This window comes from Sesamum indicum, linkage group LG1, assembly GCF_000512975.1.
Source record: "Sesamum indicum cultivar Zhongzhi No. 13 linkage group LG1, S_indicum_v1.0, whole genome shotgun sequence".
In the NCBI taxonomy this organism is placed as follows: Eukaryota; Viridiplantae; Streptophyta; class Magnoliopsida; order Lamiales; family Pedaliaceae; genus Sesamum; species Sesamum indicum.
The window spans coordinates 9,555,146-9,579,533 of NC_026145.1; the positions used below are offsets into that span (position 1 = coordinate 9,555,146).

General features: G+C 41.5%; 3 protein-coding genes across 3 annotated transcripts; 1 reads left to right on the forward strand and 2 right to left on the reverse strand.

Annotated features, from left to right (window-relative positions):
• On the reverse strand, positions 1,940-7,246 carry LOC105162039. Its single transcript, XM_011079945.1, has one exon. The coding sequence runs from the start codon at positions 7,244-7,246 to the stop codon at positions 1,940-1,942; it is 5,307 nt and encodes a 1,768-aa protein (XP_011078247.1).
• Positions 11,069-12,954, forward strand: LOC105162048 (probable S-adenosylmethionine-dependent methyltransferase At5g37970). The gene is made up of 3 exons (XM_011079954.2): positions 11,069-11,251; positions 11,388-12,047; positions 12,355-12,954. Exons 1-3 carry the CDS (start codon positions 11,183-11,185, stop codon positions 12,694-12,696), a joined length of 1,071 nt encoding a protein of 356 aa, XP_011078256.1. The 5' UTR covers positions 11,069-11,182; the 3' UTR covers positions 12,697-12,954.
• On the reverse strand, positions 16,269-24,320 carry LOC105160302 (ALG-2 interacting protein X). Its single transcript, XM_011077625.2, has 9 exons — positions 23,745-24,320; positions 22,260-22,567; positions 20,949-21,902; positions 20,526-20,615; positions 19,488-19,556; positions 18,603-18,743; positions 17,897-17,945; positions 17,180-17,283; positions 16,269-17,053 (listed from the first exon to the last, which is right to left on the reverse strand). The coding sequence occupies exons 1-9, from the start codon at positions 24,112-24,114 to the stop codon at positions 16,529-16,531; spliced, it is 2,610 nt and encodes an 869-aa protein (XP_011075927.1). The 5' UTR covers positions 24,115-24,320; the 3' UTR covers positions 16,269-16,528.

Sequence of the window (24,388 nt, forward strand, 5' to 3'; positions counted from 1 at the left end):
GGATGGCTAGGGAAGCCGCAGACAAAACTAGCGTTAATGACGATCGGGACAAATTTTTGAGGGTGGCGCAGCTCGCCACCTGTTGGGAGGATAGCCGGGCATCTCTTCGAGGTAATGTGCCGCCTCCCGAATGGCAGGACATGTCGAGCTCGTCGCTGTATGGCGAGGCCGGAGGGGATACTTTTGCAGTCTACAATTCATTCGTCTCCGTTCGCGACCAGGGAGCACTTGTACCGAATAACCCTATTCGGCTTGAGGAGTTCGCAGCCCACTCCCTGGTCCAGGTAATTCATCGGTTGGTTTCCTTCGACTTCCCCTCTTTTGTGCCATTCATTGCTTTTGGTTTTGCAGGCCATGACCTTTCTTCGGAGCTTAAGCCTCAAATGCACCCATTACCGGAAGAGTTACATTTCGACTGACCAGAAGGTGCAAGATTTGAGGTCTCAATTGGCCGAACGAGACGAGACCGAACGCAAGCAGGAGGATAACCTGCTGGCCTTGGGGGACGAGGTGCAAAGGCTGAGAGCCGAGCTCGATGTTGCCAAGAAGGAGAAGGAAATTCTTCACTCTGAGCACGAGGTGGCCCTGGCAGAGGCCAAGAAAGAGGCGTTCGAAGCTGGACGTGAGGTCGGTCTCATTGAAGGCCACAAGCATGGGTTGGAAGAAGGCCAAGCTGGTCGCATTTTGATCGAAGAGCATCAGCGAGCTTTGGCCGATTCCCGGATGTCTGCGGTTCGTGATTTTTTGAAGACTGACACCTTCACGACCGCTCTTGAGATCAAGTCTGCGGACTCGTTTGCCAAGGGCTATGAGACCTGCCTGTCTCAGGTCGAAAAGCTCGGTGGCTTCAATGAGTCTTTTGACCGCAGCAAGCTTGACATCTCGCTTGATGGCGACCTTCAACCTCTTCCTCCGGATCCTGAGCTGAAAGATGATGAATTCATGGTCCTGAGGGACGAACTGGAGGCAGAAGCTGACGCCTGATTAGTCCCGATCTTCTACTTTTGTGGTAGGATTTTGAGCTGATTGATCCACATGTAAATCCTAGAAATTGTTAGGACACCATTTTTTGTAAACAGGAGGGTGGGGTATAAATTTTGATGACCCCTGTATAGGACATTTTGTTAAATGAAAATGAACTTTTGTCAGCTCGCTTCCTTTGCTATATTTGCATGTTATGTTCTTTCAATTCGCTTTCTGCTTGTGTGCGTCTTTTTCAGATCGCTTATTGGACGCGTCTTTTTCAGTTCGCGTATTGGTTGAGTGCGTCTTTTTCAGATCGCATATTGGACGCGTCTTTCAGTTCGCGTATTGGTTGAGTGCGTCTTTTTCAGATCGCATGTTGGACGCGTCTTTTTCAGTTCGCGTTTTGCTTGTGTGCAAGTGGTGATAGTAATGTACGCACGAATCATAGGCACAAAACAAATCATAAGCACAAAACAAATGTAAGCACAAAAACAAAGAAACTTTGATAAATATCGTCGCGTAAGTTACAAGAGTGGTAAATATCCAGTAATACAATGTTTAGAATGGATGCGATCTTCCTAACCTTTGAGAATATACAACTAACAGTTTGCTGGAACGCTTCCCGTGTAGTTTTGTTCGGTCTTACTGTTGAAGGCCCTTTGCCGGCCAATTGTTCGATCAGTCATCTCGTTCGACCCTTTGGTTGATGGCCTTTCACAGGCTCCTCGTTCGAGTCGACGGCCTTTCACAGGCTCCTTGTTCGATCTGCTGACGGCCTTTCACAGGCTCCTTGTTCGATCTGCTGACGGCCTTTCACAGGCTCCTTGTTCGATCCTTCGGTTGGTGGCCTTTCACAGGCTCCTTGTTCGATTTGTTGATGGCCTTTCACAGGCTCCTTGTTCGATTTGTTGATGGCCTTTCACAGGCTCCTTGTTCGATCCTTCGGTTGATGGCCTTTCACAGGCTCCTGGCTTCAGGCGTAGAACTTCTTCAGGTTTTGTATGTTCCAAGGGTGTGGTAGATCGCGACCTTGCATGTCTTGCAACCTGTAGGTGCCCTTCTTCCTGATTTCGGTCACTTTGTAAGGGCCTTCCCAGGGTGGCTCTAGCTTTCCCACATGTTTCGATGCCTCAACTTTCTTCAGCACGAGATCCCCTACCTGCAGCTGGCGTGGTCGAATTCTACGATCATGGCTCTTCATCATTAGACCCTTGTGATGCAGGATTCGGGCATATGCAGCTTCCCTTTTTTCTTCGATGACAGTGAGATCGAAACTTCGTTCGGCTCGGTTCGTCTCGGGCTCATACTGCATAACTCTCTGCGATTCCTCCCCTATTTCGGCGGGAATGATGGCCTCGGTCCCGTACACCAGGCAGAAAGGGGTTTCACCCGTGGCGGGTCGCGGCGTTGTTCGGTAAGCCCACAAGACCCCGGGCAGTTCGTCGACCCACGACCCCTTGCTCTCGAGGCGAGTTTTCAAATGTTGTAGGATCGTCCGGTTCGTCACTTCGGTCTGCCCATTCGCTTGAGGATTTGCGACTGCTGTGAAGTGTTGCGCGATCTTCAACTCCTTGCACCATTCTGTGATTTTCCTGCCCTGGAACTGCGTGCCGTTGTCAGATATTAATATCCGCGGTATACCAAATCTGCATATGATATTCTTCCAAATGAAGTTGATGACTTCCCTCTCCGAGATTTTGGCTACCGCTTCTGCTTCGACCCACTTGGAGAAATATTCGACCGCTACAATGATGAATTTCTTTTGGGCTTGTGCGGGTGGAAAAGGTCCTACGATGTCAATTCCCCACTGGTCGAACGGGCACGCTATCTTGATCGGTTCCATCGGTGTTGCCGGTTGATGTATCAAAGAAGCGTACTTCTGGCAACTCTCGCATTTCCTGACCAAGTTCTTAGAATCTTCGACCAAGGTGGGCCAGAAATAACCTTGCCGCATCACCTTCTGAGCCAGCGACCTCGCTCCCGAATGATTACCGCAGCTTCCTTCGTGTATTTCCCGCATCACGTACAGGGCTCTCTCTCCATCCAAGCATTTCAGGACGGGGCCATCCACTGTTCGTTTGTATAGCTGACCGTCTAACATCGTGAATCGGGTGGCGCGAAATTTGACCCTTTTCGCTGCTTGTGGGCCGTTGGGCAAGATGCCCTCTCCCAGATATCGTATGATCTCTGTCATCCACGATTCGCCCTCTGAAACGACCTGGATTTCTGTTACACTCGCTAACACCGATCGATCGCGAACCATGGCGGTGATTTTTCGATCTCGAATTCCGTCCATTGCTGCTCCAAACTTTGACAGGGCATCCGCTTTGTCATTTTCTGCTCGAGGAACTTGTGAAACGGTACACCCGTTAAACTTTCCCATCAATTGCTGCGCGATCTCTTTGTACTGTGTCATGGTTCTTTCTCTTGTCTCGTAGGTTCCCTCAATTTGCATGGCGATCAGCTGAGAGTCGGTGAAAACCTCCAGATCGCGAGCGCCTGCCTCATACGCTAGCTCCAGCCCTAATACCAACGCCTCGTATTCCGCCTCATTGTTTGTTACCGGGAACGATAGTCGAGCAGCCACTTCTATCTCGATGCCCTCGGGTCCTTGGATCAATATGCCCGCTCCTCCGTTATTCGCATTCGAAGACCCATCTACGTGCAGCATCCACCTCGAACAGGTATGGTCGGGAGCCTCAGGTTCTTTCGGATCGCTGGATAACTCCGTGATGAAATCCGCGAGCACCTGTGCCTTCTGGGCCGTCCTGGGCTGGTATTCGATATCGTGTTGCCCCAATTCAACCGCCCACTTGATTAATCTTCCGGAGGCCTCTGGTCGAGACATCACGTGCTTGAGGGGGTGGTTCGTCAGCACTACTATTTTATGCGACTGGAAATATGGCCGCAGCTTCCGGGCAGTCACTACTAATGCTAGAGCGAGCTTCTCCATCTCTGAATACCGCAATTCCGCCCCTTGGAGCATTTTGCTGACATAGTAGACTGGATTCTGATTGTTAGCCTCTTCCCTTATCAGCACGGAGCTAACCGCGTTTTCAGACACTCCGAGATACAAGAATAGGGTCTCACCCTCTTTGGGATTTGCGAGCAAAGGGGGTTTGGTGAGGTACTCCTTCAGTTCTCGCAAAGCCTGTTCGCACTCTTGAGTCCACGCGAAACTCTTGGGTTTCCTCAAAGCTTTGAAAAATGGTAGGCTTCTATCTGCCGATCGCGATATGAATCTGCCCAGAGATGCAATTTTTCCGGTAAGCTTCTGCATGTCTTTGATCGAACTCGGCGACCTCAGGCCCATAATGGCTTGGATCTTTTCTGGATTCGCTTCTATCCCTCTTTCGCTGATCATATACCCCAGGAACTTTCCACCTGTCACTCCAAATGTGCATTTGTCCGGGTTGAGTTTCATTCCATGCGACCTCATTATGCTGAATGCCTGAGAGAGGTCTTCAATGTGGTCCTGCGACCTCTTACTCTTGACCAGCATGTCATCAACATATACTTCCATGGTTCTTCCGAGCAGGTCCCCGAACATCTTATTAACCAATCGCTGGTAGGTTGCCCCTGCATTCTTCAGTCCAAAGGGCATCATGTTGTAACAATAAATCCCCTTATCTGTGACGAAGGAGGTTTTATCTCTGTCCTCTTCTGCCAGTTGGATCTGGTGGTACCCCTGATATGCATCCATCATTGAAAAGAGCTCGAATCCAGCGGTCGAGTCCACCATGGTATCGATCCGGGGCAGCGGATATGGGTCTTTAGGGCATGCCTTGTTCAGATCCGTAAAATCCACACACATTCGCCATTTTCCTGAAGATTTTGGGACGAGCACTACATTGGAGAGCCAGCTCGTGTATTGGATTTCCGATATATATCCCGCTTTCAGCAGCTTCTCGACCTCTTGCCGGATAGCATCGTTCTTTTCCTTACTGAAATTTCTTTTCCTCTGCTGCACAGGTCGAGCGGTGGGGTCCACATTCAACCGATGCACGATCACTTCCGGGTCGATCCCGGTGAAATCCGACGGGCTCCACGCGAACATATCCGCATTTTTTCTTAGAAAATCTATCATGGCCATCTCCCCTTCGTTGAGGCTGGAACCTATCCTGGTCGTCTTGCTGGGGTCTTCAGCAGCGAGCTGAATAGCCTTGTATTCCTCGCTGGGTTTCAGGTGTTCAGCTTCATACGGTCGAGGCTCCGCGTCCTCCCGAACCTTCTGTTTCTTCGACCTCGGCTCTCCCTTTATCGACAAGTTGTAGCATTTGCGAGCCTCCTTCTGGTCGCATGATACCTCCCCGATTCCATATTCAGTGGGGAATTTCATCTTCATATGGTATGTGGAGATCACCGCCTTGAACGAATTTAACCCCGGTCGACCCAGTATGACATTGTACGTGAATGGGGTATCAACCACTAGGAATTTGACCATCAGCGTTTTTCTCTTCGGCTCTTCGCCCATGGACACCGGCAGCTCTATTGTCCCAAGTGAGGCCACTTCGCTTCCTCCAAATCCGACCAGCGGAGTTTTCACGGGCTCGAGCCTCGCATTCTCCAGCCCCATCCGGTCTACGACACTTTTGAAAATGATGTCTGCCGAGCTCCCGCTGTCTATCAACACTTTATGGACGGTGAAGTTCGCGATGTCGAGCTTGATGACCATGGGGTCGTTCTCTCCGCCATCCTCCAATCTGTCCGAACTATTAAATGAGATGGCCTCTTCACCCTCCACCTTCATCACGAATTCTTTCTGTCTCACCGATCCTGCTGTTCGGGCGCATCTTTTCCGTGTTCGACCCAAATCTCCTGCAGTCGACCCTCCCGCTATTGTGTATATGACACCTTTTGTGGGTGCGTTGTTCCCACCCATCGGAGGTTTGTCTGTCCTTGATGGGCACGGATTTCTATCTCGGTCCGGGCTTCTCGATCGGCTTCTCCTTCCTCCTCCACCAATTTTGCAGTTTGGGGGCACGCGATCTCTGAAATGCCCCTGCCGAACGAGCCTTTCGATCTCATCTTTCAGTTGGTAGCACTCTTCTGTGCTGTGTCCTCTCTCCCGATGGAAGCGGCAGTACTTGTTAGACATCTTCTTGGTGGGAGTGTACCTCGTATGTCTTGGCCATTTCAGCACGTCAGCGTTTTCTACCATCATTAGAGCCTTCTCCCGGGACATGGCCAACGGAGTGTAGTTGTGATATTTTGGCACATACTTAGGCTCCTTCCGTTTCTCGATTTTTGGCTTGTCATTTCCTCCTCCTCTTCCCTCGTGAGGTCGTCTGGGAACATACTCACGTTCCCTTCGCTCCGAATCTTTCATCGCGTTCATCTCCTCCTCGTCAATATACTTCTGCGCTATCGCCATCAGTTGCTCCACATCGTAGGGCGGGTCGCGCGCGAGGGCGGAGGCGAAAGAGCCTTTCCTGAGTCCGTGTATGAGGATACTCACAAGCATGTCAATCCTCAGTTCTTGCACCTCCAGGGTCTCATTGTTGAATCGTCCCATGAAATTTTTCAGCGTTTCATCTTCTTTTTGTCGGATGTTAAACAGATGAGTAGCCGACCTCTTTTGTTTCTTCTTGCTTGCAAAATGAAAATTAAACTTTTGCACGAGTTGCTCGTAGGACTCGATGCTTCCACGGGGTAGGTTCGTGAACCATTCCTGGGCTTTCCCCGTCAGTGTGGTTGCGAACAATTTAGCCATTATCGGGGCTGACTGTCCGTAAAGATTCATCACCATCTCAAAGGCGGCCACGTGCTCCTGAGGGTCTCTCATCCCATCATACCTCCTCAAATCGGGCACTCTGAACCCGGGCTCGACAGTCTGAACAAGGATTTCATTACAGAAAGGGGAGTTCTTGTTTTGCGCTACGATCTCCCCTCGTTTCTTCAACTCGTCTATCTGTTTGTTCAAGCTATGTATCTGTTTGCCCACGCTCTCCACTTCGGCCCTGGATATGACCGGCTCTCTTCTTTTTGCGCGTCCATGGCTGCTGGAACCTGCATCGGATGATGCCGGTCGCTTGCTGCGGTACTCATGTTCTCCCTGGACTCTAGACTCTCTTATTGGCTCCACGTTTTCAAATAACTGCCTTCTAGCAGTTTCTTTGACCAGGGGGGTTGCTGTTCTCCGTTCATATTCTACTATGGCCTTTCGGCTTGCCTCGTCTATCATCCTCTGCAGCTCATCCTGTGTGATTTGGATGGTTGCACCTGCTCCTCTCCTTGGTGTTTCTTCCTCGGCGGCATTTCTCCTCGATGAACCCTCCATAACGATAGAATTCTCAGAAGTTCCCACAGACGGCGCCAACTGATCCGGGTCGAATTATTCTATCTCCTGCGACGATCTCACAGCTGTACGATTAACTCTTCCGGAACAGGTTTTGGATCCCCTGAGAATAAAACAAGAACCGTGAGCTCGTCGGGTATGTCCCCGACAATGACCCTCCGACGCTCAAGTTAGGTTGATCGAGAGAAATGTATGCTATCTCAAAGTTCGATCTCAATAAATGTACAGCAGTTACCCCATTTATGGCGTATCGGGGTCTATTTATAGTACACAGTTGTACGGAAAGCATTGGGCCACGTGGCCTCATCTGGTTGATCCCATTTTAATCGAATGGCCGTCATTGTCCGGGTCTTCTGTCAGCTCCTACGACCCGGGTCGGGTCCTCCGCGACCCGCCCGTTGTGAAGTACGCGGATCCGATCGCGGAAATGACCATGCTACCCTTAATGAAGGGCTTTTCGGTCTTTTTGCGGGGGGATTATACATATACCCATCAGCATGAACGATAATCACTTCATGCGTATGAATTCAGGTCAGTACGAAGTTGATTTCTTGGATTCAGACATACTATATATATATATATATATCTATTTATGTATGCTCAAAACATAAAGGGAAAGCACTGTAAGTTGTATTGCACCAACTCAACTGGAATTTCCTACCATAGTTTATTATGAGAGTGTTTGTAAATACTTCTACTTTTGAAGAAATGATTTTTATAAAAAAATATTAAAATTTATAGTAAAATTAAGATTAGGTAGTCTTTGTAATAAAAAAATAAAAAATAAATAAAAATTATATTGTAAAATGTTTAGAGGACATTCAGTTCTGAAACAATGATCGATGCCTCTATAAATTCTTACCTTAGAATCCCAACCACATGAAAAAAAAAAATTCCTTATCTTGAATTCTTTTCTTTTTATGTGATTCATATGGGAAGAAGAATTACAATCAATCATATTTTAGAGCACGTGATTCATATTGCTGCATTTGAATCGAAACCAACAACAATAATTCCTTATCTTGAATTCTTTTCTTTTTATGTGATTCATATGGGAAGAAGAATTACAATCAATTATATTTTAGAGCACGTGATTCATATTGTTGTATTTGAATCTAAACCAACAACAAGAATTGTCCGATTTTCGTACATCCACCAAAAAAAAAGAAAAATTTATTGTCTACGTTTTAATAGTTATGGACAAAAAGCGATAGTAATGATTATCATATAGTAATTATAGCTAAATAAAAATTAATTAAAAAATTTAATTTATTCACTATGATAAAAATATTTGATGTGGCTGTTAATTATGAAAAATATTTTTGTCAGGTATTTAGCTATTACTAAATGTTACTATTTAATTACTACAATGGGTTGCGTGGTCAGGTCAATGATTATTTACTACGTCTTTATGGTTTTAACCATAACAATTAACTATGATTAAATATTATATATCAGTGTAGTGTGCATATTATGTATTGTTGACATCAAAATTTGGAATAAATATCAATTAAAGGTCTAAAATAAATTGACTAATAATTAAATTCTAAATTAAAGCTCATAATAAATTTGGGTTTAAATGTGTTCAAAATAAATTCGAATAAATGTCCATACTAATTAATTCAGGCATTATGCATTTTAATGAATTGATACAAGATAAAATATAAAGTTATTATCTTATTTTAGGTTGGCTAATTAGGCTGGAAAAAAAAGGTTCAAATACCACCCACTAAAAGATGGATCTATATCAGAGCATACGGTCTTCACGCTCAGCAAAAGTAAGCCCAAACTATCAAACTTGCTCATGACTATAGAAAGGAGCCTCCCCCGTACAACTAATTTTGATTTATTATAAAAAGATTAATTGAGTAAGAATATAAATATTTTATTGATAATGAGAATAAATATATGAGATATTTATATTTTTATATGGAGTATCGATATAAATAATGTAATTTAGAGGGGCAACATGTGAAAATGTCCAAGTCGGCAGTCTGCCGGCAGCTCCTTGGGCAACACGGCCGACAGTGACTAGAGGAGGACATAGGCCGGCACGCAGTTGTGTAAACGGCCATCGAGCAAAGATTCTTACCCATTGGAGATCGCAGAACTGTTCATATGGGAACTTTCTTGATGTGCTGGGATGCTATCCACCAAGTATGAAGTCATTTCGAACACGTTTGGGCACGGAGATACAAGGGCGATGATTAGTCGCCACCTTGCACGCCAACATGAGATAATTGTGTGAAGTAGAGTGTTTTATCATTGGAGATTTGCAAATTTGTTTCTTTGGGGACATCCTTCCTCTCTTGGGAACACCTCCAAGATGTTTAAGAGCTAGATGGTTCCGTTTAAGTAGGAAATGACGACGATATTTTGAGTCAGCTAGTGCAGTGGCAAGACTGTAATTTCAGAGTATTGCGTGGGCAATTCCTCAGTGATGGATGATTGGATGGGACTGAAACTCTTGGGTTATGATGTAAAAGTGTAGACTATGCAATGGTTCAAACGACACGTGATTTGGACGTCGGTTGAGGGAGATGCGAAAAAGGTGCGCTCCTCGGCCATTTTAATACAGTGGTGAGCTCCAGCCAGTCCTCCTCGTACACGACAACAGTGACGATAGCAACATTGCCACTAAATGAGCATATCTTGGGGGACTTTAAGATCCAGCTCTAGACATCTCAAATGAGTGTTTAGAGTCCCGAAAAGGTATGAGAACCGAACGGGCGGCATAAGGCCAAGATGGCCTACATTGGGCACAAAAGCGGCCGAGAGGTTCCACATGATGAGCAAGGTTGCACTGCGAGCTGCGGGATATTAGGGACAACACCTCTCATACGAATGGGTGATCGAGGCAAACGTTCTAAGACCTCATGATCCAATTCATAGCATGCATTATTGGGTTATAGCCGTCCATATGGATCCAATGGCTAAGATGAGCGGTCGTAGGGAGACACCACACCGTGGGCAAATTATGAAGCAACGTCAAAGGGCAAGAAGACATATTGGGAATGCCGTGTGGGATCAATGCGTGATGTTAGCATATCGAATAGGCCCCAGACTTATGATGCGGTCTTACTCGGGCAAGGCATACAAGATAGCCACGACGAAGGCGTGCGTCGAGGATGCACCGATTGAGCATTGGACATGAGACGGGCATTACAGGCCCATGCGGAGCGTCGTAAGCGAAGCGATGATGCTCTTTACCATCAAAGGACGTGGGCGAGTTCCGAGATTGTAGACAAGATGCATGGCAGCACACTAGCTAGTTGGGGCCGGCGTGAGAATGCGCAAAGGCGTGCGTGCCGAGAGCCTCAGCGAACATGAGCATTTTGGATAGGCGAGCGCACGGGCACGCGGTGTAGCTTAGGGAGGCGTTCAGATATCATGTTAGCGAAATTCAGTATTGAGGACACCTGACGGACAGTCAGTAAACTTTGAGATATGCGAAAGTTGGTCGAAAATTGGGTGTAAACAAAAAATACATTTCGTTATGAGAAAAAAGTCCGTCCCTGACACAGTGGCAAGTGATATTGGGATCAGAGCACCATAGCTGATCGAATAAAAAAAATCTGCAAGGTTGCTTTGCTCGCGTGATAAATATATCTATAATATCCAGCGTAGATCGTGTAGTTTACCAACTACGGCAGGTCGGTTGGACTTTCTGTTTTATTGTGAATAATACTTTTCAACTTCGACTCAGTCCAGACGTCGGTTTTCTTTATTTCCGCACGCAAGAAGGCAATGTCATGGTGCGTACAATAAAATAGATAGAATTCAGGCGTACAAGCTAGCATTAATTATGATATTCAAGAAACCAAATTAGAAAGAGCAAATTGCCAGAGTGCTATATATGGATATAGCTATATATGTATGATAAATAGATTCGTATAGGGGAATTATACACACAATAAGATGGCCCAGTTACATGCCATGACCGGTGGAGAAGGTCCTCTTAGCTATGCTCAGAACTCTTCCTACCAGGTATATATTCTATCATATGTTAATAAAGGAAAACTTGTATGGAAGTTCATTTAAGTCATCTAAGATATTTGAAATAAGCACTATAGAAGTCTGTAATCGATCATAGATTCCCGTAACTTTTTTGTGCTATATGCAGAGAGCAGTAATGGATGTTGTGAAACCAATCATTGAAGAAGAGATAACAACGAAACTAGACATCTCACAGCTTTCTCCAAATGACTCCTTCTGGATTGCAGATTTTGGCTGCTCAACAGGCCTCAACTCATTTCTTGCCATGCATATCATCACAGAAGCCATTCAGAATAAATTTCAATCAGCAAGTTCTATAATTAATTCTCAAAGCCGGGAATTTTACGTGTTCTTTAACGACCACGTCAAGAATGATTTCAATACCCTTTTCCGTTCGCTTCCACCTGAAAGGCCTTACCAGGCTGCTGGATTGCCTGGTAGCTTTCACAAACGCCTCTTGCCGAAGGCCTCCCTTCATTTTGCCTATTCGTCTTGGGCCCTTCACTGGCTTTCGCAAGTGCCAAAAGCAGTGACAGACCCTACTTCTCCAGCATGGAATAAAGGGAATGTTTACTGTGGGGGAGCAAGACAAGAAGTTTATGATGCTTATTCAAGTCAATATGCCGAGGATATTGACTCATTCTTGGAAGCTAGGGCACAGGAGCTGGTGAGTGGAGGGCTAATGGCCCTTCTTGTTCCTGCATTAAGTATAAAGCTTGACCCATCCTATAAGGGGGAAATGGTCCTTGACCACATAGCTTCTATCCTCATGGACATGGCCGAGAAGGTAATTAAAGTTCAATATCCAATATTAGACAATAAAATGCCTTCAAGAACTGTCAAAACAATTTGAACATTATATGTCATAGAATCATAATAGGATTTTGTAAACTTAACAAGAGTCGACAACTTCAGGACTGGTCTTCTTGCTGCCAAGCAATCCTTCAGTATTTATTTAAAAACTCTAATTAAGGAACTAGAAATCACCAGCAGATAAAATGATCTAACTCTGTGGATATTTCATCAACTATCCAGTACTGATGCGGATAAAAGTAGAAATTGTTCATAAAGTCCTAATGCTACTCTTATTGCAGGGAAGAGTCAGTGAAGAAAAGATAGACTCCTTCAACTTTCCGACTTATTATACGTTCCCAGAAGAACTCAAGGCAATAATAGAGAGGAATGGTAGTTACAATATTGAAAGAATGGAAGTATTAGACAATCCAGGGAAGTATGCCGTCACTAGCGCCCATGCTCATGCCTCGGTATACAGAGCCGTATTTGAGGACTTGATGACAAATCACTTCGGATGTGAAATCGTTGATGAATTATTCGAGACATACAGACTAAAACTTGAAGCATCTCCAGATCTCCTACTTCCTGAAAAGGATATATCAATTATAATATTTGTCCTTCTCAAGCGCAAACTTGAGTGATATCATAACATCATATATGTATACCTACCCCTTTTTACACAATTAATTTCTGTGAATCTTGGAGCAGCTACAACCTCTTTGGTTATCAACTACCAAGGTTACTGGAGGGGTGCTTGCAATTTGCCCGTTCAACAAAAGCCAATCTAGTAGGCGCACTTAAGCCCCTACATAAGTTTTAGTTATTGTTAGGCAAGTTAGGTGTCTAACAATTAATTAGAAATATTTGGTGTTTCATATTCAGAAATTAATTATATGAACTTGGTGAGGCAAAAATATTTTTTTAGTCACATAAATAATGGAAGAATTTTTTTTAGTGTCATAACTATGGTAGGTGTCGCTTTTAATCCCATAAAACTCATAATCATGCATTTTTTGTCCCAAAAAGTTATGTGTGTTGATTTTAGGATTAAAAAGATATTGTTTGAGACTAAAAAATATTGCTTGGGATTAAAAATGCATTATAATTTTGGAACCAAAAGATCCCAAAATTAAATCACACTTCTTGAGACTAAGAAAGCATGATTTTAAGTTTTATGGGATTAAAAAACATCACAGTTGTGGTACCAAAAATAATTCTATCTTTTTTGTATGGGACTAAAATAATTTGCCCAATTCGCTAATATATATATATATATATATATATATATGTAATATTTAGTCTATCGTATAACTCAAATTTAATGTATCATGTGTAATATATATAATGCAATTGTTAAGCAAGTTGAGTGTCTACATTTACATGAACCAACCCGAGGGAGAGTGTTAATACGTAGTATTTGGTGCTTCATATTTTGAAATTAATTACATGAACTTGGTTAATATGTATGTGATATATATATATTGAGAGAGAGAGGGAGACAAGACTTGTTTATATATATATGAAGAGATTGGTAAGGATTGCAATATACGCATCCAGGCACACACAACGGACACGATCGTGGAGATAGGATGGCTGCGTTACATGGCATGACCAGTGGAGAAGGTGCTCTTAGCTACGCTCCGAACTCTTCCAGGTATTTTAAGCTAAATTATATTGTGTTTTAAGGATTCTTAGTTGCTGTAATTTTTTTGTGCTATGTGCAGAGAGCAGTATTGGATGTTGTAAAATCAGTCATTGAAGAAGAGATAACAATGAAACTAGACATGAAACAGCTTAATTTCTTCAAATGGCTCCTTCTGGATTGCAGATTTCGGCTTGTCAACTGACCATAACTCATTTCTTGCCTTGCAGATTATCACAAATGCCATTCAGAATAGGCTTCAATCAGAAACATCTATAATTTACGATCACGCCAAGAACGATTTCATCACACTTTTCCTTTCACTTCCACCCAAAAGGCATTACCAGGCTGTAGGATTGCCTGGTCGCTTTCATGAACGCCTCTTGCCAAAGGCCTTCCTCCATTACACTTTTTCATCTTGGGCCCTTCACTGGCTTCCGCAAGTGCCAAAGGCGGCCATAAAAACCTTGCATATAAACAGACCTAAGAACATTTGTCTAAAAATCATAAATATTTTGAGGTGAGATCTTGACACCAACTTTACAAAATATACCTCACATCAATTTCTCAATTGAATTTGGAAAAATTCATACCGCACCATTCATTTGTCCTGACCCGCGGACTTTTACCCAAAATCTATCAACTAAAGCTGAAAAATAACTCAGAGCGTTGGCATATGCATAATTACATTAATTATAGAGGAAATTATATTGACACTTCTTAAGTTTAGGTCAAATTACATAAATATATTTTAGGTTATGTAAGTTTTACATTTGAATAGGAGTATAGTTGTAATTACAACTGTAACTTCAATGGGTGTACAGTAGTTTTACAAAAAACAAGAAATATTTGTGTATTTTACTCTAATTTTAAAAATTATCAATGTAAATTACTCTTAATTAAGATCAATAGAACTGTTGAGACATTAGACAGGCAACCACATAATTAACGATAAATAATTATGTACAAAAAGTGTTTGAAATGTGTTGAGAAAAAATTGAAGAAGACATTCGGATTAAGTATCAGCGGACGGGGTAAAAGGCGAAAAACAAATAATAAAAGAAAAAAATCAAAGTTCCCATAAATGAAGGGCGAACCTAAAAACCACACAAGCTTAAATGTTTTTCGTGAATTAAAGTAATCGCAATATATAGAAAACTATTTAACAAAAGACGGAAAAATTGCAGTTCACGTTAAATAAGTAGTCTCTTTACGATTTTAGTCCATTTATTTTCAACTCACCATACTGCATTTTATAACTTCAATAAAATTTGTAATTTAAGTTTCAAAACTTTATTTCGTTAAATCTCTTACAAAAACAACACGTGCATGGCAATAGCTAAATTAATTCTTGAGGTGAATTAAGATTGTTTTTCATAAATTTAACAAAATTAAAGTTTGAAATTAAAATTACGAATATTTTAAATTTATGGGATGTCACCTGTTGAGTTAAAAAATAATACAACCAAAATAGCAAAGAAACTAACTTATAGGAAGTAAATACAATTTTCCAACAAAGATTCATATGAGGAAGTGCACCTTGACAAAGAATGAGTTACAATGTATGAGGAAGTGGATAACATGGTCAATGAGGCTTTGCCAAGACGAACACTAGCTCTCTATGCCATGAATGCTGGAGATGGACCTCACAGCTATCACTACTTAATGATATGAGCCAAGCACATGTCTTATACCTTTAACTTTAAATATTTGGGACCAGAAAAATCGTTTTTGAGATTATCACGACTACCTCCGTCTATTCTGAAAGTTGAGGGATCAAATTTGTTCCTAGACTTATTTAGTAAAAAGGAAGTAGATTATTAATTTTTTTTATAGGAGTAATTTACTCATTTACATATCACATAAAGTTCCTATTTTTTAAAAAAAATGTTTGTTGTACTATTCCGTGTTGTTGCTACTTTCCCTTTCGGTTGTATGGAATTGGAATTCCCCGGTCAGTTTTAGCTTGTTTAGAAGTTGAAGCCTTTTCGTATTTTAACTCTTGTTTAGAAGTTGAAGCTTTTTTGTATTTTAACTCTCTGCACATAAATTGTGTATATTGTTTTTGACATTTTATTTTTAGTGGATTCAACATTTTTTTTTATAAGTTGCTACCTTTACAATCTCTAATTCGTAATTTTATTATGCAAATCACTCATATCTTTTAAATAAGTGCAAAAATTATCCCTAAAAACAAAAAAATAGAAGTAATTTGTATAATAATGTCGACGTTTTTTAAGAATATATGTATAATTTTTCAAAAAACAAATAGTAATTTTTATAAATGATGTTGACTTTTTTTAGGAGTGTTGATCCAAAAAGCAATGATAATTTATCTAATCAGCTTATAGGTCAAAAAGTGTAAATATATTAGCCAAAAAAAAATGATACAAAAATGTACGAGATACCTTTTATGCTGCACTAGTCATGCAGAGACTATCATCTGTCCCGACCAGAGTTTATCCACTATCTGTCGCCTAAAGCTGACAATTAACTCAAACCAATGGTGTACATAACATTTTTAAGATCAAGAACCGTTCAAGATCGAAGCAGGCACCAAAATAATTCAGGTGAAGTAAGCGAGAAATTCATATGAAGATTGTTTACGCAATTGTATTGCAACAGCAGTATTTTGCAGTACGCTTCATAAATGTCTGATACAGTAATATACTAAAATGGGAGGAAAGTAGCACTCTGTATATTATTGCATGATGTGAGCCGCAAGTTGCATCATTACCAAATGACTTAATGACAGCTAGATCTAGAATCCAACTATACAACAGCATTCCACAGACGAGGAGAAAAAAGGTGACTCATTAAACAAAAACTTATCATTGCCTGTAGTAGCCGCTCTGGTGGGAAGGTGGATACGGAGATGGAACAGTGTAAGGAGCGGGAGGCATAGATCCAGTTTGCTGAGGAGGTGCATTATAGTATGGCCCCTGCCAACCGGGATATGCTGGATGCCCATATTCATGGCTCACTGTAGGATGTTGGTTTGGGGGAGGAGTGTACGGAGGACTTGAAATGGAAGCATGATAGGGTGGGGGCAGATGTTGAGAGGAGCCATAAGGACTTTGAGTGTAGGCAGGTACTGTTGGCTGCTGAGGCGGCTGGTAAATGGGAGTTTGAGGATGAGATGTATTTGATGTGTTCCCCGGATCTGGTTGAGAATTGGATCTTTGAGTCAGATGAGCATGCCCGGTCGAAGGATATGAGTAGCCAGCGGTGGTTTTGCCATCCTGAAAACTAAGACCTGCTATTTGCCTCTGAACATCATCAATCATTTCTCGGCACTGGATACTTCGAGTCATCACAAAGTCGCTGCATTGTTGCTTCACAATTGTTATAGCATCCTGTTACACATAAAACATAAATACAGAAGAACTCAATCTTCAGGGAGAAATAGAAAACTCAAGAGAACAAATGAAATGATCTTGTGAACAAAACAGGATAGACTAAAATGATAGACAGTTTCACACCTGAAGGGTAACATAGAACTTCAGTCCTTCATTGATGTTCTCCTTAACTTCCCTGAATTTAGCTATGGCAGCTTCAATCTGTTTGTAGCTTTTCTCACGAGATGCTGAAGGATTGAAAGCAAGGAAGTATGAACACAGAGGAAAGGATTACATAAAAACATGATAAAGGAATAAATGTTCCAAGTCACACAAATTGTTCAATATGTTTCAGATAATAAAGGGATTGGTTCTCAAGTACATCAGGACTAAGCTTGTTATTTGCTTATTAGATACTGTCTTCTTGAACAGATCATGATATCATCCCTATAACCATAGGGGCGTGCGCAGGGAAGAAAAGAATCAACTCGACATACATCAGAATTTTTTTTAGGAAGGAAAAAGAATAACATGCAGAAGAAAATAAGTACTTTCATCATTGTTTGGACAAATCTTGTGCAAATTGCCACTTCACCAAGTATAGCTACTAAGAGAATACTTGCACATAGTAAGACGACATACTTTCAAATAAATCTCCAGAGGTGAGCAAAAAGCATACAGAGATCTATTGGAGGGTGAAACCAAAAAGCAGTAACTCCATTTAAAAACAAATTCACCAAACACCAAAATCTAAATGAGACACATTACCGAAAGGAATGTTAAAATCTAGCATACCAACTTTCTAGTGTGGCCAACGGACATGTAGAACAGGATTCCACAAAGTATACCTAGCAAGCTTACCTTTATAATCTTCAAGGTTAAAGATAACAGCAAACTCATCATTCTGGGCCTGCACAAGATACATAAGCTCATGTTAAAGGACAATTTCTTGAGTGACATGTCAGCTTTGAATTAATTCCCAAATTGAAACCATTTCATACAGAAGTACCGAGGGTAGAAAAGAACGAATGAATTAGTTAATGCCTAATATTACCTAAATAAAAGCCATCAGTGCTACTTTGCCAGAGCCCAGAATATCAAGTTTTCTCTACTTTTAGAATCCATGAGAACAAGTTACAGAAGTTTAAAGAATGCATTAGAGAATGCATATAATTATTTAAATATTAATGGCACAATAAGCATAACAAATACAACTTGCACAAAACTTGACCATTATATAGGGAGGGCTGAAAAGTAATGCAGCCCAAGATTCAAATTAAACTTTTTGATTATGTACTGCACACCATTTGTGATTGTGTGTGGATACGAACACATGTAAGCAAAAGTGCGTGCACGTGTGACAGAGAGAGGTCAACGCCTAACAGGGTTCTTACTGCCCATGTTTGATCTACAGTGCACTGGAAAAGATAACTTCAAAAGAAATACACACCAGGAACAACAATATCACCTAAGATGAAGCTTAATAGGCAGAAGGCGATGCTAGTCCTCAAGGATTGGGGGAACATGTGAAACTAAAGGTTATTAACATAATGAGCTAAACTGAAACCTGAATATGCATCAACAGTTGTTCTTGAGCTTCAAGGTTTTTAGCAATTTCTTCACAAACATGATCGTACTTTGATATCTCCTTCCTAAAGAGATCCTCATGGGAACCTGTGGAGGTCATCAACTTGGGTAGTATATCATCCTGATACACATACAATAAGCACACTAAGCAAAAACATTGAATATGAGCACGAGAAAAGAGCAAGAAGTTAAGCAGGTAATCCGAGAGAATTAAAAGGTAAGACAAAATAAGATTATGTTAGGTACATCAGTTAACTCCAATTATACATCTTAACTGAATTTGCTAGATAGACATAGTTAACCAAAGCAGCTGTTCTTAGCCAGAACAAAGATAAAGACTTATAACTTGTGTTTGGTGTGGACTTCATGGCCATGTATCACCCGAAAACAAGATTTGCACCATTATATTAGGATGGTTTAAAGGAATTTTGAGATAGCTAATTTCTCTTTGAACCTAATGCTAACTTTTGAACTGAATCCATGGTTAAGTAATAAAATAAGTACACAGTCAGATCAGATGCAGGCAAATAAAAACATTAGCAACTGACAACTGGAATAAACCATTGATAACCAGATGTTTATTCATCGCAAGAATGAACAGTTAGGGCAAAGAGCTAAATTTCATAACTCAAAAAGGACCTGATCTCAAAGTTGAAGCAAAGAACACATCATATCATCAGTATGACATTTTATATATATTTCCTTAGGAGTTGTGCATATCAACATCAGTTGATCAACAGCACAGCAGGGCTGAATCAGGTGCATTATACTGAAGATACAGAACCGAAGCAGCAGAGTACCCAGTGCAATTGGCCTAGGACAGAATGCTAGACTAACAAAAACATAATGGCCAAGTCCACCTTACCTTCCTCTTCATTTCTTTCAGCATGTCCTCAAGACCTGCCCTCTGAGCACCAAGAGTCTCCAATTGCCTCTGCAAACATAAACAATTAATCATAAGCATATTGTCACCACATCCAAAGTAAACTGACACTAAAGGAGAAAGGTTCAGCACATTTGCTTTCATCATGAATTTGCAGCCGGTTAAATCAACTACTTTTTCCAGAGTCAAGAAATTTCGTTTTTCGAATTGTCAGCATCATTTGCAGCAAATAAAACACCAAAGGCATGACATTTCTCAGTAGAAATCAACAATAAACTACAATATTACAGTCTTTCACCACTTGTTATTAACCAATATTCCAAGTCGGATCCTAATTTGCGAAACACAAGTGTACTAAAAAATTTGCTCCAAAGTTCTCTACATAAAACCAAGACTCTTAAGCTGTTGTGTGCATGCCTCAACTTCGAATACTTCTATTCACATTGATGTGATGTGAGGAAGTAGCCAGGATCTCAGGAGTGTATATTAAATTCCGACCATGTGGGTTCCCATTAGCTTGATGGAAGGATTGCTTCCATAGTAATGCTTCTTAATATGTTCTAAGTTGACTGTTCTACTGACTCGAGGGATTTGGAATACATCTTAGGACTCTGCCTCTCTCCTATGCATTTGAAACTACTTAATCCTTGGTAAAAAGTATTATATTAAACCACAAAAATAAATTTGTATTTCACCCCAAGAAAAAGAGGACTGTAGACATCAAGTTCAAATCATCTCAGAGAAGGGTAGCTTTAAAATTATTCAGAATTCAGAAATGACTAATATGTGACTTATGGCAATCCACCTAAAAACGAGTGTGATATTTTGATCAATAGTTTTAAAATCAATAAAATACTAATATTACACGACCTCTATCTAGTGGAATATGGTTTGTAAATCCTGAAGATATGGTCAGATAACTAAAGTAGAAAGAAAAGTGAAAAAGGCCACAAATTATATTGAATATATAGTGTTGATGGATCAAACATTTAAATCATAGCCCAAGTAAGATGAACTTACCAAGCTCTGCTTCAGGGCTCCCACTATAGCATCTTCACTTGCATCCAGAGACATTATTGGCCTTGCAAGACTTGGCAGGGCAGATTCAATCTAACAAAAAGCCACAAATAAAAGGATTAATTAAGAGCCCTGAGTTAATAGGGTGCCAGAAAGACCCACAACAAATGAAGACCTGCAGTGGTCTCAAGGTTGCGTGATCTATTAGATGATTAATCATATAAACTAGCATGAAACATGTCAGACATTTAACACAACTAGTTGACAAGAGCACCTTACAAAATGTTTGCAGAAAATCAAAAGTACAGAGGTAATTTCTCCATGAACAAATACATTAACCACGCCGGATGCTTCAGACACTACTCTTCAAGATGCAAAGCATCAATATGCCAGATGAAATTTATCACTGAAGTTCAAAATGCTTACTGGACGGCAGTCAAGGATAGATAAAAGTGCAGAATGTTCTCTGATAGATCTCTCAATCCGAGCATCACTTTCTGCAGCTTGCTTCAAATTTGCGGCAAACCTATTTAATCTGTCCTGCAAGTTCTTTGTTAAGGTAATGGATTGTGGCCTTGTCCACCGAGTTCCAAATTGGTTTCTGAACTGTGCATCCTCTGTTGCTTCTTTCTGCAACTGCTCCTCCGTCTGCACCAACAACTCATGGTTTACCCTCCTTAAATCTTTAAGTTGCTGGAGCTCACCTTCTAAACCAGCCGGGCCTCCACAAATCTGTACTGCCTCAACATCTTCTTTTAAAGCTGTTGGCAGAGTAAAATTCCCTTCCAATGCAAGAATGGAATCAGGCAAATCCATTTCCTTCAGTCTTACTCGAGCTAGTTCACTTCCCTGTTGCAGTTTCTCGGCCTGGGTTCTAATGATTTCATCAACCATTTCAGTATACCTAGAAAGGGATTTTGCACTACTATCAGGAACAAGACTGGCAAACATCTTCTCCCTGCTAGCATCCAAGATCTCATTCATTGGCATAGGCTTAACCATGGAAAAAGTGGGAAGTGGTGGTAAAGAACTCACAGGAGGAACCCTCATCAGGTAGACCCTATCATTCTCCTTCACAGCCCTCTCCAGGTTACGATTTAAATTAATTTCTAGTTTATTAATTGCATCCAGTAGCTGCTGAGCGGCTCCTTTGGGTGATGTTTTCTTCGCCTCCAACAAGGCATTGACCCCACTTTTCAAACGTGCAATTTCTTCAGCAATCTCTTCCTTCTCATGCAGCTCTAAGCTATATCTATAGCAGGCCTCTGCATAAAATAAAGCTGCCTTATGTTGAACATGCGCAATCCAAGCTTTGTCAAAGTGCTGGTTCAAAGGGGCAACATGTAATGCTGCCAGAGCTTCCTCATAAAATAGCCCAACCTGCAACCAAGGCAGTTGAAGTTAAGTGTCCTTTGTTACTTTCAGAAGGGAGGCCCCCAAACCTAAAGAATTCAAAATCATTCTTGGCATTAAGAACCAAATCCCTTTTTACAGTACAGATGTTAAAAGTCACTTCCGCCAGACGGCATTCACAATCAGTGGAATTTGACCAGGATGCCTTTTCCTAGTGTTCAATATAATCAAAGAGTAGCAGAATTTTCACACAAGCTTGCTGCCTCATTCTTTCATTTAATAAGATTGGAAGGATCAATGAAATTTGAAAAAGTAGATTGACCTAATAACTTTGGAAAAAAAAAAAAACTAACAGAGAAAGTGAATATATTCAGTTTCCAAGACCTGTCTTGAAATCTTTGCACAGACTCCAGGACTGCTCCCCTTAGCTATAGTATTCTCATATACACATTCCTGTGCCTGAGCTAACATCAGCCGCTCCAGCATCCCCACACACTCCACCGAAAGATCCAGGGTGGTTGAGCTCCCCACAGATGCCTTCATGGCTACATTATCCCTTAAAAATGCAAATGCTCCAGCTGCTGCTATAAATGAATGTGAAGCCTGTCTCCTTCCCTCCACTGCAGATCGATCTGAACTTAGTCCAATTTGGCTGTGCACAGCTCCCAAATTAAACAACACTGCGGCTTTTTCTACACAAGTTTAAGTATTTTGGGTAAGGTTACAGAAACAAGAATTGAATGCAGAAGATATCATTTGGCAGGTAGCAAAATAAAAAATTGGAAATTCATGCATGAGCAAACAACTACTATCAAGAGATTTGTGCCAGAAAAAAGGGTATCTTCAGTCACTGTAAATTAATTGTAACAGGCTCCTCTTTGCTCTTTCTGATTTAAATTCCTGTGAATCAATGTGCTATGTCCATGGTTTTGTCGTGTTTTCCAGCCAAAACGTGACACTTGAAATGGACCATTTGATCAAAGAGGCACATCTGGACCGTTCGATCAAGGGCACGCCTGAGATTGGAGATGAATTAAAAATCCCAACTCTCGACGACGTCGTTTTGGAGGAGCTAGGGCACAATCAACAGCGGGAAGAAATTGGGGAATTCACTCTGGCAACTCGTACCCAAACCGAGCTGACAGGAGGACACGTGGACGGTTGATGATGAGCGTAGCTGGCACTACTGTGGAGTTGCCGTTTTTTAAGTCCTTTTTTGAGGAAATGGATCCACCAATCACTAGCTGAAGAGGAAGGACAATGCTACATTTTTCTGCAGTTTTTATTAGGTTTCAGCTTTAATTTACTTTTGTCATTTTGCTACATCTCCATGTAAAAAGAAGGAATGTGTAAGGGGAAGCAATTATGGAATGAATTAAGTTTTCTACTTCTCTCACCTCCTCTCTGTTCTTCATCTTTTTCCTATCCCCCTTCTGCTGAGTTTGAAGTTTTCTGCAATTTTCACCTCTGTTCTTAACAGGTTTTAGTGTTTCATAGTACTTATTCAAGCTATATATTAGCTATCTCCAAATTCCTTAGATGAGAATGTAGAGGGTAACTCTGGATTAAAACTAGTGTACGGAACTCAAAACCAAAAGACCTACTAAACTAAATCAATGCAAAAATCAAAACTTGATTCTTGATCATCATTTTAATCAGGAAGCAGGTTCAGCATCAGCAGACTTCACCACGTGCTTTAGCAGCTCACTTTTCCATACAATACCCAAATCCAGAATGGAGAAATCACGCATTCGCACAAGAGATGGTAAATATTAAGCAAGCAACATACCATTTCTTTCCCTCGCGCCAATGATATTAAATTGTAGAAAGCAAAGTCACTATCTAATCAAATTCCATACAAGTACCTACCTAAATGAATATTCTGCTGCGAAGCCTTCTGCTTAGGCTTAAAAGCATCAAACCACGTAAATGTCACCGTATTGACGTGATCCTTGTCCGGCGAGATCGGGAACCTGGACTCCACCGCGCAAAGGGCTTTATAGTAATTCTGGAGGAGGTCACGGCGAGCCGGGGGAGAATCCGCTGTCCCACCACGCTCGACGTCGGAGCGTAGCTGCTTCAGCGTCTGGAGATCGTCCTCCAAATTCTGCGCCTCACGCTCAGAATAATTAATCACTATAAAGTTGCGCAGCGGCCTATAGAGGTCGAGAGAGCTGGTCTTCTTCTCGACGATCGCAAGCATGATGTTCGTGGTGGTGGTGGACGACGGGGCCGCCATAGCTAGTACTGGTAGTACAGTGGCGGAGGAACGGAAGTACTGATCAGAAGTAACTGAAACCGGATCAAAATTTCTGAGTAATTAATTTGGTATGAGGAGTTGATGAGATTTCTGGTCAATGGAAGGTGGAATTTTCTATGGCGTGTTTTCGTTTTTGCTTAGCTGAAAAGAAAGACGAGGGAGAGAGGGGTATGTTATTAGATTAGATGGATTTCAGGGGCTATTCTGAAATTAAAGAAAACTGCTCGTTTTTAATATTTAATTAAAATTAAAG